The sequence below is a fragment of the Phaseolus vulgaris genome, chromosome 2 (genome assembly GCF_051622355.1).
Source record: "Phaseolus vulgaris cultivar YP4 chromosome 2, ASM5162235v1, whole genome shotgun sequence".
Taxonomy (NCBI): domain Eukaryota; kingdom Viridiplantae; phylum Streptophyta; class Magnoliopsida; order Fabales; family Fabaceae; genus Phaseolus; species Phaseolus vulgaris.
In genome coordinates this window covers 10,268,065-10,286,990 of record NC_143499.1, presented here as the reverse complement: position 1 = coordinate 10,286,990, position 18,926 = coordinate 10,268,065, and the positions used below count along the sequence as shown (strand labels likewise).

General features: G+C 42.2%; 1 protein-coding gene and 1 pseudogene across 1 annotated transcript; both read left to right on the top strand.

Moving 5' to 3' along the window:
* Positions 1–10,220: 10,220 nt before the first annotated feature.
* On the top strand, positions 10,221–10,772 carry LOC137809020 (uncharacterized). The gene has a single exon (XM_068610161.1). The coding sequence runs from the start codon at positions 10,221–10,223 to the stop codon at positions 10,770–10,772; it is 552 nt and encodes a 183-aa protein (XP_068466262.1).
* A 7,555-nt stretch (positions 10,773–18,327) lies between these two features.
* Positions 18,328–18,926, top strand: LOC150028989 (uncharacterized; annotated as a pseudogene).

The following is an 18,926-nucleotide window of genomic DNA, read 5'->3' as shown; positions in this document are numbered from 1 at the left end:
GAAGGAAAAGAAAGGCAAGACAAAAAGAGCCTACATAGCTTGGGATGAAAATGAGATATCATCATCAAGTTCTTCATCAAGTGAAGATGAGAAAGTAAACATCTGCTTGGTAGCTGAAAATGATGATGAATCTTGCAGCTCAAGTGAGGTAAGTTCATGTGCTTCCTTAAATGAACAAAATTACAGTGAATTACTTGAAGCTTTTCAAGGAACACATGATGAAGCTAATAGATTGGTTCTTTCAAACAATCGATTGAAAGATCTTAACAGTTGGCTTGAAAAGAGAGTTAAATCACTTGAAGAAGATCTGAAAAAAGCAAAAAATGATTTTGAAAAATTAGAAATACATTTCAAAAACTCTTCTTGCAAGTGTGATACTCTTATTTGTGAAAATTTTGAAAACCTTGAAAAGAAAGTGCACTATCTTGTAAGTACTGTGGATAAGCTTTCTAAAGGAAAATCTAACTTTGAGAATGTCTTGGTATCTCAAAACTGTGTTTTTGGAAGGGCTGGTTTAGGCTTTAATCTACAAAACAAACAAGATAAGTTTTCAAAAAGTTTTCAAGAAAGCCAGAAAAACAACCGATTGTTAAGACGAAACAACCGGTTGTTACATGCTTTTACTGCATGAAGAAAGGTCACTCTGTTAGGTTCTGCAAAATAAGGAAATATTTTGTTCCAAGAGGTTTTATGAAATGGATTCCTAAGGGATGTGAGGTTTCTAACAGCAAAGAAAAGTCAAAAGGACCCAAATTTGTAAGGGGACCAAATCTTGTTGCTTGAAATATTTTTTTGCAGAAAAACTAAAAGAAAAAGGAGGGACTGAGTCATCTGATCAGGTTCATGAAGAAAAAGACAGTCATTGAAGCTGAATCAATGCTATGCACAAGACCTCAACAGTGAATAGAGGCTTCTTGATCATAAAGCACATAGCTCATTGAAGAATTAACATAAGGATATGACTTTCCTTTATATTAATTTCTATTTTAAAGTTCTTTCTCATGGTTAAAACTCTTCTTAATATGCTTAATGTCATCTACCTTGAACTCTTTCTGCTCATGGTTAAAATTCAAATTCAGTTTTAACTATTACAGAAAAACAATCGATTGTTTCTTCGAAACAACCGATTGTTTTGGGTCTGACAGCACTGTGAAGAAATCCTTTTAATTGATATTTTGAATTTCTATCCATTGCAAATCAATTCAAAGAGAGAATCTTGGTCAAATAATCTGTGTTGAAAGCTGATCACGTTTAGAGAGAAGTTACAACTGTCATAAAGGAAAATATTCCAAAATCTTGGAAATTAAAGAGCCTTAATGACTAGTCAAAAATCACAAGTGAAGACCATGTGTTTTTCAGCTTTTTCTGACGTTTTCTGTGCAGGGCAGGGTCAAGTCTTCTCTTTCTGAAAAATCAGGTACCCACTAATGAAATTGAATTCAAATTAAAAATTCTTTTTCTGCTATAAAATCTGGTGCAGCTGATCTCTTCCAACAAGAACAACCAATTGCAACATCTCTTGCAAAAATATGTGAAGTGAGCTCTTCTCTGTTTTTCTTTCTGTGCCATTATGGAATCAACTCCTCCCACCTCAAAGAAAGTCAAAACCAGAGCTGCAAGGTCTGGAGGAAGGCTAGAAGGCTGGTTTTATGGAGAAAATGATCTTATTGAGAGGTATAGGTTTGAAACAAGCACCAAAGTGATAAACAACCCCAAGGTTGTGTGCTTTGATTGGCTGAAAAGCCAAAAGCTTGATAATGTAAGGAGGCTGCTCAAAGATCAATCTCTCAGAAAGTTCCTGGAGATGAAGGGAAACATCTACCCAAATTTGGTGAGGGTGTTCTACACAAACCTAAAGTTTGAGGGAAACAATCTAGTTTCTAATGTGAAAGGTGTAGAAATGGAGATAACTCATGAAGTATGGACTGCTGTTGCTGGTCTAAAGTTCTCTGGTCTTAGAATCAACAAATGAAATCTTGGTGTAGTGGAGGATTTTAACAAAATCCAATATTACAAAAGTTGCTTGAAGAATCAACATGCTCAAGTGAGAACATGCTCGATTGGAGGTCTAAGACTTGATGAAAGATTGCTTGCTCTCATTGTGACTTGGATTCTAACTCCAAGGGGGAGTAATCATTTTGTTCTTACTGAGGAAGATCTGGTATATATTTTCTGTATCATGAAGAAGATCAAAATTAATTGGATCCACATCATCAAAGAGCACATGCAAAAGGCTACGAGGTTAAGTGACTATCACTATCCATATGCTGTTTTAGTATCTAAATTTCTACTCTATTTTGAAGTGAACCTTGAAGATGAAACATCTGAGTTGGTCAAGTCAACTCAAGAGTTGAACAATGGATCACTCAGCAAAATGGGTTTTACCAAAGTAGGTGGAAAATGGATTAGCAAATATGGTGACCATGATGCCTCAACTAGTGTTGCTGCTGATCTTGAACAAGATGAACCTGCTGATATGGATGTTCAACATGAAGATCCACCTGAAAATTATCAAAATGCTGGACCTAGTGCTGGTGCTAGAAATCAGGAAGATGGAATGCCAACCATGTCTTCTTTTGAAAGATACATGGTCAATAGGCTTGATAGTTTTGGGTAGAACCAAAGGAATCTTCATGATCTGTGTGTAAGCAACTTCCAGAACATTGATAACAGGTTCAACAACATGGATGTACGCTTCATGTCTTTGGATGAACAGATTGAGGCTGTCCAAAACCAAATCTTTGATCTTCAGTTTGCTGATGATGAAGAATGAAGGAAAAACAACCGATTGGTGCATCGAAACAATCAATTGTTTTTAGGTGTTATATCAGTTTTTCAATTTTTCTTCTCTTCTGCTGTTGCTGTTTTAATTCTGATGTAATCAAAACAATTATCTCTTGTTTTATCTCTTCTTTTGTCTATTTGTGAAGACAAATAGGGGGAGATTTATATGTTGTGTTTAAGTTTCTGTTTTTTTTTAGTTGTTAAAACAGTTTGGATGAGTAATATTTTCTGATATTTTGCTTTGAATTCTATTACTGTTTATCTATACTAACCAAATATTAGAAGTTCTATGTTTTTCTTAAAACTGTATCTTGCAGGAACTGCTTCAGATTCAATCAGGTACAACACAAGCATCAGGGATTTGTCTTCATCAAATAGGGGGAGATTGTTGAACCAAGTGGTGTTCAAGCTTTGAAGAATCCAAACCCTTTGAAGGATGATGAAGCCTTTGTTGTGCTTGGTGTTGCTGTGCTGGTTTAGTATAGTTCTGTGGGTAGTTTGAGTATTGTAATCCATCCCTTGATCGAATCTAAAACATAAACATCTCAATCTTGGTGAAAGTAAAATGTTTTCAAACTAAGTTAAAACAACCGATTGTTTTGTCGAAACAACCGATTGTTTATACTTAGATGTTTTGAGAAAAAGATTGAAAACTGTTTTTAAAATGGTTGAACTGTTAAGAACCAAAACAACCGATTGATTCGAAGAAACAACCGATTGTTTGTTTTGGGACCATAACAGAAAAACTGTTTTATCTTTGACTGATCTTTAAATGATTTAACTGCTTACGCTCCAGTCATTAAATGCTTTGACCAATCTTTTAATGCAATTTAAGAGTTTGTTAAGATTTGATAACAAACTACATCTTTGAATAAATTCAGAAAAACAGATTTGACAATTAATCTTTGACAAGTTTTTGCTAAGAGTTTTTCAAAGAAGCTGAGATTGCTGAAAGTTTGTGATTGATCAAAGTTGTGGAATAGGATTCTTCTCGTATTGATTTCAGATTATCTTTTGTAACAAGTTTAATCCTTGTACTTTGTGAAACAAGTTTCATTTTTGTGTTTGCTGAGATTGGCTGTGTGTTCTTGAGGGGATCAAGATCAACAATCTTAATGTTGGTGTGTTGGCCAAGGAGAGTGTGTGTCTTGAGGTGTTCAAGGTCATTCTCTTGGTTGTTGTGTAAGTGATCAAGTTGTGATTGCTTAGTGGATTTCCTCAGGGTTTCTGAGAAAACTGGATGTAGCTTTGGGTTTGGAGTGAACCAGCATAAACATCTGTGTACAGTCTCTCTATCCCTATCTCTTTAAATTCAGTTTTTTTTGTTGTTTACTGGTATAAACAATCGATTGTTTTTCTGGTACTGCTGTTTTGTTTGCTGTTTTTTGGTAAACTGAATTTCTTATCAATTGTTTCCTAAGATAAATTCATTCTTGTTTCCAAAGTTTGCGAAAATCTGCTTTAAACAATTCACCCCCCTCAAGTTTAAAGCCATGCATTCTAACAGATACTTTGTACTTGGTCCTAAGTTCAAATCCTAACTCCTAATAAAAAGACCTTGGAGGATATCTTTATCTCATAGGAAAAAGCAAAACTTGACAGAACATCCAAGGCTCAGTGCTCAGTGGTTGAAACTTGGTGCATGGGGTAGGTAGGTTAGCTCGGCTGTTAGGCTTATAAGGTGGGTCATGTGTTAAGCCTAGTTTTGTTTGTAAGCCTGTTGAAACGTAATTAAAATAACCTTTTTATACGTTAGTATAAGGGTATTTTTGAACCTAGGGGTACGTACAGTGCATGTGGTGGCTAGGTCAAGTAAATGTTTTCTTTTAATCTAAGTATGTGTGTTCTAGGGCACATTGAGATTAAGTTGCATGTATGGTAAAGGATAAAGTTGCACCATGAGTAGAGTGCTTGCCTAAGCAGAATGTCTCCCTGTTGTTGACGCCCAAGATGGAGCCCTGCTAGCAGGTGGTTGTTTTGTTATTATTTTATGCTCTCATTAGAGATAAGATTCCTTTTTTGTTGTAGCACCTAGAGAGAAGGCACCCCTGAACTGAATGGTTTCTTATTATGTATCCTTTCAGTTGAGATTATATTCTCATGACAAAAGGTTGTTACAAGAGGTAAGCTTTAAAAGGGGTTTTAGGGCCCAAGTAAAGGTACGTTGTTTCTGAGTATGAAACGAATACTTCTTAAATGTTAGTAAGCCCTTTCTGACTTGATCGTCAGAGTGTAATCAACAGGTAGGGCCCCCTCTATTTCAAACGGAGCCACGTTCCAGTGCAACAAGGCGTATAATCAATTCTAGAAGAGACAGATAAGAGTTAAAGCTTGTCACCAGAGTCAACCGACAACAAAGTCCACCGGCGAGAATATTTGGTGTCTACCGTGGGGCCCAATAAAACTTGATTTCATCCACAGTTGTGTGTGAGTTTTCCAAAGATATGAAGAACACTAGGCAAGTACCGCTGGGACCTGAAGGGAATGATGCCCCCACCCTACAACAACTTATGGATACTGTGAAAGCTCTCCAAGAGGCCAGTACAGGCGAAAGCAGGAGTGGATCATCTTTCAGTGTTCAACGCCCAGATGATCATTTATGGAGGAACAAATGCTATCCATTGCAAGATATTCATGGGTAGTTCACAGGTACAACCTTGCAATGGTTTAGTTGCCTTCTTGACGGCCACATCACCTCATTCGACCAATTTTCCGAGTTGTTCAGGGAACAATTCTCCGTCAACCAGACCAAACCCCCGATCTCATTTGATCTATTCAACGTGAAGCAGAGACAATGTGAGTCTCTGAAAAATTATTTGAACAGGTTTTGGGCGTTCACAGTGAAGCTCCAGACCCACGACAAACCCCTGATGGTCCACGCCTTCGAGCAGGGAGTCATGGCAAGGCCATTCAGTGACTAACTAATCAAGAATCTAACAGTGACATTTGTTGAAATACGACGTCGAGCTGTCACCCACATTAATGCGGAGGAGGCAGTATCTGTGAAACACAACAACACATATCCAAGGCAGATCAAGCCCAGAGAGGTAGTCGATCCCGACCTCTGAGGGTCAACGAAGCCACGACCAAGAAGAAGACGAACTCGAGGCGTGCACCATTCCCAAACAAGAAGAACGTGTCCAAGGCGAAGGCTCGAGAAAATTTGGCATTTTGACCCAAGTTTCGAATGTCTTACAAGGAATTACTAGGTATATTAGAGGTGGTGGAGAAGCTGAAGTTCCCCCTGAAGTCTGACAGGAATATGGGACAACGAAAGGATGCCTGGTGCGAATTCCACAAGGGATTTAGGCATGACGTGGAGCGATGTATAGCTTTGGGCTATCAATTGGCAGGTTTGGTGATGGACAAATTCTTGAAGGAATATCTGGAGGAGGACCTAGAAGGGTCGAAGGAAGAGGTTGCTCCCAGGGACCAAGTGCATGAGGTACCAGTCCTTGGCGAGCTAAATACCATCTCGGGAGGATTCTCGGGAGGAGGGTGCACTGCCTCTCAGCGTAAGAGATACGCAAGAGAAGTGACGACAGTAAAGGCGAGGAGACTTGACCAACCACCAAAGCTCGACCTCTACTTTACAAGCTCTGACTTAGAGGACGTGATCTCTCATGAAGATGATCCAGTGGTGATATTCATCATCATTGTTGGAAGGAAAGTACACCGAGTTCTCATCAACCAAGGAAGCTCAACTGATGTGATGTTCTAGTTGACATTCAATCATTTATAGTTGTCTCCTTACTAGTTAAGGCCATATGATGGTTGTTGGTTTGGCTTTGCGGGAGATCAGGTGGAAGTACATGGACATGTTGAGTTAAGGACGACTTTTTTAGATGGCACCTCGGCTCGACGATTAACATCAGGTACATTGTAGTTAATGTTGTCTCGGCCTATAATTTGATTTTGCGAAGACCCTCTTTGAACAAGTTAGGTGTGGTGTCCTCAACGAGGCACATGAAGATGAAGTTGCCCTCCCTTGATGGATGAGTGATCACCATCAAGTATGATCAGAAGGCGACAAGGAAGTGCTTTGAGAGCAGCTTGAGGAGTAGCAGGGGAGTGTGCTCCATCACTGTTCAAGCGGGAGAGCCATAGGAGATCATGCAAGTTGAAGTTGCCAACGATAGACAACCTGGATCTGCTGGTGAGGTTCAGGAAAAAGAAATAGGAGGCAAAAAGTTCAAGCTCGGCACGTCGATATGTCAAGAGTTGGAAGACAAGATAACTGAGGTAATATTAAAGCACATGGATGCTTTCGCTTGGTCATCCGCGGACATGCCCGGGATAAACCCAAATTTCTTATATCATAGGCTCACTATGGACGAGAAGGTCAGACCAGTAGTGCAGAGAAGGAGGAAATTTAATGAGGAAATACGTCTAATCATCAGAGAAGAAACGCAGAAGCTTCTGAATGCTTGCCACTTAAGAGAAATCCAATATTCTGAGTGGTTGGCTAACGTGGTATTGGTACAAAAGGCTAATGGGAAGTGGAGGATGTGTGTCGACTTCACTAACTTAAACAAGGTCTGTCTCAACTCTTACCCGCTGTCGAGCATAGATTCCTTGGTGGACAATCCCTCAAGTTGTCGGCTGCTGAGTTTCCTAGATGCTTTGTCAAGGTACAATCATATCCGTATGAACCCCCGAGATGAGAGCAAGATCGCCTTCATGACCGAGCTCTCCAGCTACTGCTATAAGGTCATGCCCTTTGGCCTCAAGAATGTTGGTGCCACCTATCAGAGGTTGATGGATAGAATTCTCGCCCCAATGATTGGGCAGAATGTGCAGGCGTATATGGACGACATGGTCATCACCTCAGAAGAGAAGGATCAACACATCGCTGATTTGGAAGAGTTGTTGACCATGATAGCAAAGTACAACTTGAAGCTGAACCCATAAAAATGTGTATTTTGGGTGGAATTAGGGAAGTTCCTTGGGTTTTTGCTCACTAAGCGGGGTATAAACGCAAACCTAGACAAGTGTGTAGCGATCATAGGAATGAGGAGCCCTGTTAGTGTGAAGGAGGTCCAACAATTGACTAGACGAATGGCTGCCTTGTCTCGATTCTTGTCAACTAGCGGAGATAAGGGCTACATTTATTTCCAATGTTTGAAGAAGAATAATTGTTTTATATGGACTTGCGAGTGTGAAGAGGCCTTCATCAGGTTGAAGGAGTACTTGGCCAGCCCACCTGCCCTTTGTAAGCCGCTGTCAGATACTCCCCTTCGTCTTTACTTTGCAGTCACAGATCGGGCAATCAGCTCGGTCATTATGCAAGAGCAAGACAGGGTCCAGAAGCCCATCTACTTTGTGAGCAAAGTGATGCAAGGGCCATAGAAGCGGTATCAGGCTATTGAAAAAGCCGCCTTGGCGGTGGTATTCGCAGCTTGATGGCTCTGCCACTACTTCATAATTTTACTGTAATATTGATGACTGATCTACCCATCCACAAGGTCCTTCAGAAACCCGACATAGCAGGTCGGATGGTGCGTTGGGCAGTCGAGTTCTCTGAGTTTGAGGTGGAGTATGAACCCCGAGGGCCTATCAAGGGTGAAATGTATGTTGATTTTGTGGCAGAACTATTATCGGAAGGCATTCAGCCAGATGGTAATGACTTCCAATGGGTTCTTTTAATGGACGAATATTCAAACCAACAAGGGAGCGGTGCTGGTGTAATTCTTGAAGGACCGAGTGAGTTATTAATTGAGAAGGCCCTGAGATTTGTCTTCAAAGCTAGCAACAACCAAGCCGAATACGAAGCCTTGATAGTTGGGATGTTGTTGGCTAAGGAGTTGGGTGCCCAGAGCTTGTTGGTGAAGAGTGACTCATTGTTGGTTTTTGGGCAGGTCACAGGTGAGTACCAGACCAAAGATCCACAATTGGCCTCGTACCACAGGTATGTTATGTTTCTGAAAGCAACTTTCTCCATGTTCCAAGAGAACAAAATTTCCGAGCAGACTTGCTATCCAAGCTGGCAAGCTCGGGGAAGGGTGGTCGGTAAAGGTCGGTCACCTAGGACCACTGTAGATAGGATAACACAAGTCAACCACGTAGAAGTCTTGAGGATGAGCTTGGAACAAGGGAGAAGGAACCGATCGTTGACATAGGAGACCCTAAAGGTGCCCAGGATAACCACCTATGGCATAGTAGAAGAAGAGTCTCTGGAGGTTCTGCAGGTCAACGTTGTGGAGACCTGGATAACTCCGTACCAACGCTACCTAGCTGATGGATTTCTCCCTGTAGAACCTATGGAGGCGAAGGAAATCAAGAGGAATGCGGGAAGGTATACTCTGGTGGATGGAAAGTTGTTCCATCACGGTTATACGCACCCCATCCTCACTTGCGTAAGTAGGGATCAGTGTACCCGCATCATGAGAGAACTTCATGAAGGCATTTGTGGGAGTCATGTAGGAGGAAGAGCCCTCTCATTAAAGGTCGTTTGAGCAAGGTACTACTGGCCAACCCTGAAGGAGGTTTTCGTGAAGCACGCACAACAATGTGAGCAATGTCAGAAGCATACAGTTGTGCAGAGTAACTCTTCTTCTATTAATTTCAACTTGTCAAGTACACTAGGTAGGCCTCCTATTTATAGGTGAAGGAGCCTTGGAGAATAAGCTAAAGGGGTAGAATGGGAAAAGGGAAAAAATGGGGAGCCTTAGGGTTTGACTAAGTCAAACCTGTATCCTAGGCTTGTCCTTCTAGAAACTATGTCAAAATGCCTCCCAAAAGAGCTAGGAACAAGCTAAAATGCTACCCACACCCCCTATTATGCTAAAGGTACCTTATTTTAGCCTATATTTGCTATTTGGACCCCTAAAGAAAGCCCAAAATTATTTACAACATATTTGTATCTTATAAGAAGACCAAAAGGAAGAATAGTTGGTGTGATGGTTTATGCTCAGCTCCTCTGGTGAGGTCCATGTGATACTTGGTAGGGTTATGAATTGGTCGTTGAGATGACTGTTCACCATGTGCTTTGTCTTTTGTTTCCTTGGTCATCTTCATAGCTACTTGTGTTGTATTAATGTCGACCGGTCACGCAGATACTGGTACCACAGGAACAATGGGCTCATTACCGAGGAGTGTTAGACGCTCTAGGATATGATCGAGGAACTTATCCAGGCCGGGCATCTCCGTCAGTTTGTGCAGGGGAGCAGAGGTTCAAAGCGGTCTCCTCCAAGAAGGGAGGAGATAGTCGGGCGGAGGGATTACACCCCTCGATGGACGAGAGAAGACGATCACCGACTAGAGCATCGACCGAGGCAGGAGGAGCCTCCAAGAAAGGAAGGAGGTGGAGGAAAGGGTAGTCGAGAGGTCATAAATACCATTGTCGGGGCTTCGCTGGGGGAGGTAGCTCCAACACGGCAAGAAAGAAGCATCTGAGAGCGGTGCAACAGGTGAACACCATCTCTTTTTGACCGAGGATGCCACCTATCACCTTCACCGATGAGGAATTCAAGGTTTTCGACCCTTCACAGAACGACCCCATGGTTATAACAGTTGATATTGACAACTTCTCCATCATGAAAATGTTGGTGGACCAAGGGAGTTCGGTGGACATCCTCTATTGGAAAACGTTCAAGAAGATGAGAATGGCGAAGGAGGAGATGAAGTTGTACGATGATCAAGTTGTTGGTTTCTCTAATGAAAGAGTGGGCATCGAGGGCTATATTGAGCTCTATACCACGTTCGACGAGGGTAAGACAAGTAAAACCATCAAGATTCGGTATTTGGTGATAGATGCCAATACCTCTTATAACAACCTTCTCGGGCGGCCGTCCATCAATAGATTGGGGGCAATCATGTCTACCCTCCACCTAGCCATGAAATTCCCGTCGATCTCGGGAGACATTCTCACAATGCACGTGGACCAAAAGGTTGCACAAGAATGTTACGCAACAAGTTTGAAGGTGGAACCCCTACGACAGGATACCTATCCCGACCGATCCCCTAAGCGAAAGCCGTCATGCAGATAGAAGTCCCCGCGTAGAGAAGCTCAGTCAGAACGAAGGAAGCATACAATTGCTCTGGTTGATCTCAATCCTCAGACGACCTAGCCAAGGCTCGAGGCCGAGGAAGACCTGCACCTAGTACCTTTGCTCGATGAGAATCACACCACCAGTATGGGAACATCAATAGCAGCGACTGAGGTCGAGATAGTCCAACAGGCATTAAAGAAGAATGTAGATCTTTTTGCCTGGACAACATCTGATATGTCGGGGGTGAGCCCGGATATCATCACTTACAAGCTCTCAGTTTACAAGGAGACGCAACCAGTGGCTCAGAAAAACTGCAAGCTTGGAGAGGAGAAAAGGTTAGAAGTGAGGGAGGAGGCCGAGAATCTCTTATCGCTCGACTTTATATGATAGGCATGCTACACTACTTGGTTGGACAATGTCGTTATGGTCACCAAGGCTAACGACAAGTGAAAGATGTGTGTGGACTACACCAAAGGCGTGCCCGAAAGATTCATATCCACTCCCTAGCATCGACCGACTGGTGGATGGTGCAGTCGACCATAAAATCCTTAGCTTCCTAGGCGCATACTCTGGATGCAACCAGATAAGCATGCATCCGAGAGATAATGAGAAAATTTCCTTTATGGACGAAGCAAACTACTACTACGAGGTTATGTCGTTTGGCCTGAAAAATGCTGGAGCAACCTACCAGAAGTTGATGGACAAGATCTTTAAGGGAATGATCAACCGGAACATGGAGGTCTACGTAGACGACATAGACATGAAGTTAGATTCGTGCGACCAAACGTAAAAGACTTGGAGGAAGTTTTCAAGGCGTTGTGAAGAACGGGTATGAAGCTCAACCCAAATAAGTGTGCGTTCGACGTGGAGGGGGGAAAGCTTTTGGGTTTCATGTTTACCCACCAGTAAATAGAGGCCAACTCAAACAAATGTTGAACCAACTGACATGAGAAACCCTCAGAACGCGAAGGAGGTGCAACAGCTCATTGGTCATCACACCGCCCTCTCGAGGTTCGTCCCTCGGTTGGTTGAGTGAACTCGACCAATGATGCAACTTCTTCGGAAGATGGCCAAGTTCAGCGGGGATGAAAAATTTGAAGACATCTTCTAGCAGCTGAAGGTGTTTCTATCTTCACTGGCGGTGATCCAAAAGCTGAGACCTAACCAACCGATGATTGTTTACTTGTTGGTCTCGAAGGAAGTGGTGAGTGAGGTTCTGGTGCAGGAGGTAAAAAAAGAGGAGCCCCTGATGTACTTCGTTAGCCGAATGCTCCATGCAGCCGAGACAAGGTACCAAATGATAGAGAAGGTCGCGTTCGCCCTAGTGCTAACGACCAGACGGATGAGACCTTATTTCCAAAATCACGCCATCGTGGTAAGAACTGACTACCCAATCTTTAATATTCTTTCGAAACCAGATCTTGCAAGACGCGTGATAGGGGGATTATTGGTAGAGCTTTCAGAGTTTGACATCTAGTACAAGCTAAGGGGAGCAATAAAATCCCAGTGCTTAGTTGACTTCTCAGCTGAGCTAACCCCTCAGCAGGACCTGTCGGTCGGATGGACTGTCTGTGCTGATGGATCATCCAACAAGACGACACGTGGATTTAGGGTCATCCTTGAGGGTCCGTGCTACCTCAATCTTGAACAGACATTAAATTTCGAGTTCAAAACCACCAATAATCAAGCCGAGTACGAGGCCATCCTCGTCGGTTTGAACTTGGCGTACGACATGGGAGCTCGCAAAGTAACGTGTAAAAGCGACTCCCAGGTGGTGGTCGACCATATTAAAAGGGATTTTGAGGTGAAGGAACCTTTGTTGCAAAGGTACTATCATACGGTCTCAAACCTCATCGCTCAGTTCAAAAGGGTGACGGTGGAGCATATTCGGAGAGAAGATAATGTGAGGGCCGATGCATTATCTTGGTTGGCCACGACTAAGAAGAAGAGCCACCATAAATTTGTCGTACAAATTAGCCTACGAAATCCCAACGTAGGAGAGGTTGAGTGTTTGGCCGTGACCGAGGACGAAACCTTGATGACCCCAATTGAAAACTACCTAGAGCTGAGTGTGTGCAAGCTAAAGGAAGAGAAGACAATGAGGCAACAATGGGCTAGGTACACCCTGATCGACCGGGACCTCTATAGAAGCCATTACAAATATGCATCACCAAGAAGCAGGCATAATATGTCCTTTAAGAGATCCATGAGGGGATGTGTGGGAGTCACTCAGACGCGAGAACTATGGCCGCAAAAGTGCTCAGGACCAGATACTTCTGGCCGACCATCCAAAGCAACTGTGTAGAATATGTGAAGAAATGCACCAAGTGTCAAGATATGGCCCCTTGCCCCATCTCAAGCCCGACGCACTCCACAGCATAGTATCTCCATGGTCATTCGCCGTCTTTGGAAATGGACATCATCATTCCCTTCAGCACGAGCAAAAGGCAAACCAAATTCCTCTTAGTCGGGGTGGACTACTTCACCAAATGGATCAAGGTCGAGCCCCTCGCCTCCATTTCGACCAAGAATATCCAAAACTTCGTGTGGAGGAGTATAGTATGCTGGTTTGGAGTCTCCCACACGATAATAACTGATAATGATCGACAGATCATTGACTAAGAGCTTCAATTTTTTTTACGAAGACCTCGGTATCAAGTCAATAACGAGCTCGGTTGAGCACCCCCAAACCAATGGTCAGACTGAAGCAGCGAATAAAGTCATCCTTAATGAGTTGAAGAAACGGCTCGACACGGGGAAAGGGCGTTGGACTGAGGAGATGATAGAGGTTCTATGGGCAGTCTTTGACTTATCCCTCAACCAGGAGAGTCTGTCAGTCGGGCTCGACCTCATAAACGAGTTCTGAGTCAGAAGTAGGATCCACGAAATCGCATGCTAGCTTCGGGCGACCAGGCGGTACAATGCGAAGGTTCAACCGAGAAGGTTTCAGAAAGGAGACCTTGTATGACGGATGCGAAGTGAGGCTAGGAAGACAGATGGTAAGTTCTCGTCCAATTGGGAGGACCCCTTCCAAATTTGAGATGTTGCAGCTGGGGGGCATACCACCTAGAATGATTATCGGGCAAAATTGGATCGAGGATGTGGAATGTCATGCACCTCATATTTTATTACAGTTAATATCAATAAAACTATGCACTCTTTCCTCGCTCGACCATTTTTTCCTAAGGAGGGTTTTTTCCCGAGAAGGTTTTACGATGCATTTCTTTTCAATATGTGTATCTAAACTTACAAGTTAAAATTATATGCTTTCTCACAACACTCGGTTCGGCCAAGGACGCATACCTTAATCAGGATTCCCTCCCGATACTTAAAGACTTGGTTCGGCTAACGATGCATACCTTAATCAGTATTCCCTCCCGACACCTAAAGACTCGATTCGGCTAAGGATGCATACCTTAATCGGTATTTCCTCCTGACACCTAAAGACTCGGTTCGGCTAAGGACGCATACCTTAATCGGTATTCCCTCCCGACACCTAAAGACTCGATTCGGCTAAGGACGCATACCTTAATCGGTATTCCCTCCCGAAACCTAAAGACTTTGTTCGGCTAAGGATGCATACCTTAATTGGTATTCCCTTCTAATACCCAACAACTTAAGCAACAAAAGATTCGTACACATTGGTAATTCGACTGATAGACAATATTAAATAGTAAGATTTCAATTATTATTACTTGTTCATTATTAGAAACAAGAATGGAGAAGAACGACCGGTATATTGATATAGCAAAAGGAGGAGGCCACACTCCGACCCTGAGGGAACAAAATATATCAAAGAATAAACCTAATGGTCTTCATCTTCAACATCCTCAACAGTAGTCCCCAGCACCAAGCTTCGAAGGGCAGCCAACTCGACAAAGGTGACCATCTGACCTTCATAAAAGTCTTTTTCGACGTCAAAGGCACCTTCCGGAGGTGGACCCTTGTACAACAAGTGGGCCTGCTAGACGACTTGGTTGAAGGTCTCGCTTAACATCAACAAAATTTTCCAACTAAGTATCAAGCTCCTCCTCCACAGACACCTTATTGGCTTCCAATGCCGAGTTTTAAAGCTTTAGCTCCTCCATGACTTTCTCCAGCTCGACCACCCTTTTCTTTTCCTTCTCCTCTTGCGCCACGGCCTCGGCGCACTGCATGTTTCTCAACTCGAGCTCAACCTCGGCCTGAGCCATCCTCGACTTGAAAGCCAACATCGCTTCCAAAGACGACTTCAGAGAACTAGAGGCTTAAGCCAACTCGTGCTTTAGCCGAGATATTTCTTCAACCTTTCAGTTGCTGGTATCAGCGGTCAACCAAGCCATCACGATCCCTCGACAATGCATCTCAAATGCAACCAAGAGTAGCTTATCTTCATGGATCGAGGAGAGGAGATTCTCCTCGATCAGCATCAATCGTATTTGAACGCTCTTGGAGAACTTAGAGTCCCCTCCAAGGAGCAACAAAGGGTGAGCAACAACAACAACAATTGGAGAGGCCTTATAAGGCAAGGGAGTCTCAAGCCAAATAGGAGAAGATTGAGGAGGTTGTTGCGACGTGCCATGCGAAGACTTGGTGGTTGAATCAATGCCACTCCTCTTCCTCTTTTTCTCTTTGTGGGTGGTGAAAGGACCGAGCGCCCCAACAGTGAAAGGGTTGCCAGTTGTAACTGTCTCCAAGGTTCCTTTGCCTTTGCCGGCAACCTTGTTACGAAAGGCAGTCAACACGTCGACCGCCTGAGGAGTTTCTCTAGTTATGATATCTGCATTAGAAAAAATACGTAAGTCAATGATCTAGGCCGATTGAGAAGGAATGATAAAAAAGAGAAACAAGCATACCATGAATATCAGTCCATCGTTGGGACAACTTATAGACAGACAAAAGCTTCCGGCTAGGGGGCCTTATCAAGAGGCTATCAAATAAAGCGTAGACCTCTAGCTCCTCGTTCGGAATCATCAAAGAAAAGATCCCTACCCTCGGGCTTAATGAAGATTTTTTTAAAAATCCCCTTAAAGTTTTTATAGGAGGACATGAAGGGGGTGAAGAGCGTGTTACCCGGCCAGCTAACAAGGGAAAACCAGCTAACAGGGTCGGCCATGTGGGATTTATAATAATGGAGGAAGGTGGAAGGAGTTGGACAGAGACGAAATATGTCACACATAAGCCGAAAGGTTTGGAGGGAGGCCCATGTGTTTGGATGGAGTTGTGAAGGAGCAACATTGAGTGCCCAGAGGACACCCATCGTGAAATCATCAAAAGGCAAAACAACGTGCAGGTCTTAGAAGAGACAAGAATAAACAAAGAATAACAGACCCTTTAAGGTAGCGCGACCCATACAAATGGTGTCGGTCGGTTGACAATTATCAATAGCCAAGATGTCATCAGCAGCATCCAACTGCAATAGGTTATGATTATCCATAAAGGAGTTGACGGAGGACGAGTCTCTATATACAAAGATGAACTTAGTCACTTTGGGATCAACCAATCAAATCCCGAACGATAGGATGAATCTTCGATAGGATCTGCCTGGTCGGAAGCATCCTTTGGATCATTGACCCTCACGGAAGCCTCCACGAGGGGCAACGTTTGATTCACCCAGGTGACAAAGGCTCGGTCGTGGAGGAATTGGGAGAAGAGGATGACAAAGACAAAGATGGAGAAGAAGATGAAGGAGAAGACGAAGAGCTAGGGGAAGACATGACTAACCTTTCGGAATGAAGGGAAAACACCTCGCCAAAATGATTGGGTTCGGAAGTCGGAGTGAAGTAGCAGTGAGACGGAATAGTGGGGGACCACTATTTATAGCTCTCGAGGAGAGAGGGAGAGTGAACATACATTTCATCTCAATCATTAGATCCCCCTCGATCCAATGACCCACATCAAATGGTGGCAAAAAACCCTAGTAATCATTACACGTCACATCACGCATCTGATGCTTCCAATGTCACATCTCGCATCGAAAAGCTAAACTGTCACAAAGACTCTTCGGATTCAACATCCTCGAGCCTGGGGGGCAAGTGTACCGATTGGTCCGTATGACGAAGTCAAGTCCAACGCCCGGTTGAGTTCGATCGAGACCATCACACCCAAGCAGAAGACTGACGAATTAATAAAAGGTTAAGCATTAAATAGTGCATTCTTAATTACAGATTAAAGCCTTAATCAAGCCTAATAATGGAGGGCCCACAAAAATTATATAAATAAGCACAGATCCCAAAGGATCATGTACGTAATCATCTAGTACTAAATACTGAGTGCCAAGTGCCGAAATTTGACTTTAGTGTCAAAGTGTTTTTTGTAGGTACCATCCGAGTCCGGAGTTCACGGAGACGAGAAGTGGAAGAGCTAGAGTTGCAGGAGGTCATTCAAGAGAAAGGAGTGAGATGCAGGCTGACCGACTGAACGAAAGAGGTTTAATAGTTCTCTTACTTACAACCTTCTTTGAGAACATATTAAATTAATGTTCAATTATATTTTTATTTTATTTTATTTTATTGTATTTTATAAAATAAAATTAAATCAAATTAAATTCATGTTGAATTATAAACTTTTTTTGAATTTTATTTTATTTTATTGTAGTTTAATTAACACTGAATCAAATTTCAGAACAGTTGTAAAACTTACTTGGCACTTATAAAAAAATTCCAAACTTATTGATATATAAAATAGTTTATTTAATTAATATCATTTTGTAAAGAAATTATGGTAACAAACAATTTTTTTATATCAATAAGAATATTATAATTTTGAAATACAAGACTCACCTCTTTCTATTATATATCAAAGTTGTTTCCCTTTTTACAACACAAAAGTAATGTTGTCCACTACAAGAAACAAGGTAAATGGCGTGGGCTTAAGACAGACACAAATAGCCAAAAACCTACGCAAAATCATTGTTAGTGTAGGCCTAGTGTCTCTGAAAAGATGGAAGCTAAAACCTTGGATGCAAACATTTTTGTGTAGGTCCCAGCAGCTGACGCAATTTGAGTAGGCTAAACCTACTCAATATCAACACTTTTTGAGTAGGTTAAACCTACGCAATGTTGACGCAAATAGACTCACTACGTCATCTTGGCCGCCACAAAGTTAACACTATTTTTTTATAATTTAAGCTAGCGTAGGTTTAGCCTACGTTTTTTGGATGCTAAATTAAATTCATGAATGAGTTTGACCGACACCATAAAGAAATAATTTAAAATGTTACTGTGGGTTAGGCCCACATAAAATATGAAATAAAAGAAAATGTTAGCGTGAGTTACACCCACACAAATTGTGAAATAAAAAAAAAGATATACATGGTAGGATATTTTTAATATTTGTACATGTGAATGTAAAACATTTGTGTGACCCTTTCTCTTCCTCTGGAGCTTCAAGATTTACCTCACTCTTCCGGTATTGCACCTTGTCATTTTATGGAGTTTTTTCTTGGACATCTTATGTGTGGTGTTCCTGTGGTCACAGGCAAAAGCTGGAGTTTCAAGATTTGTGGTTAGATATTAATTTAGGGAGTTTAGTTTGGGATCCACATGAAAAGTTGTAGTCTTCCATGTGAGTGATGTCTCAACAAAAAAACCAAAACCAAAACCTAACTATGGTTATGCAATCTGGAGCTAGTATTAAACCCTTCTCAATAAAACAATATGTTCTTGGTTGTGGTCACACAAATATCTCTCAGAACTGGCCTTTTGAAGAGAAGCACTTGCAATTGTGTCTTAAAATGGTCTCAAGTTGGAAGAGTTGTTACCACCACTTGAACCAGACAAAACATCAAATGATGATAACAAGAAAGAAACCGGTTCTTGCAATGTTGAAGTGCCACAAGGCATTGATGATGAGTGTAACTACAAAGTCAGTAACCACCCTTCATCACATGAATAGGGGAAGCAATCAAATCATCGAAACTGCAACAACAAATCTGCCAATTTATCTCAACCAGAAGGAACATGTACCCTCTGAAATTCAACCAACGTTCATAAGAGTAGTCCAGCATTGTCTCCACCCAGCAGTGAACCTAAACATAAAAGGCGTAAAGGGAAATGTAAGAAACATTCCATGGTGGATATTTTAGCCGTAACAATTGTTCAGACACTCCTCAACTCCTCTCACATGAATGAATTAACATTTGCAACAAGTTCAATATTTTTAGGAAACTAG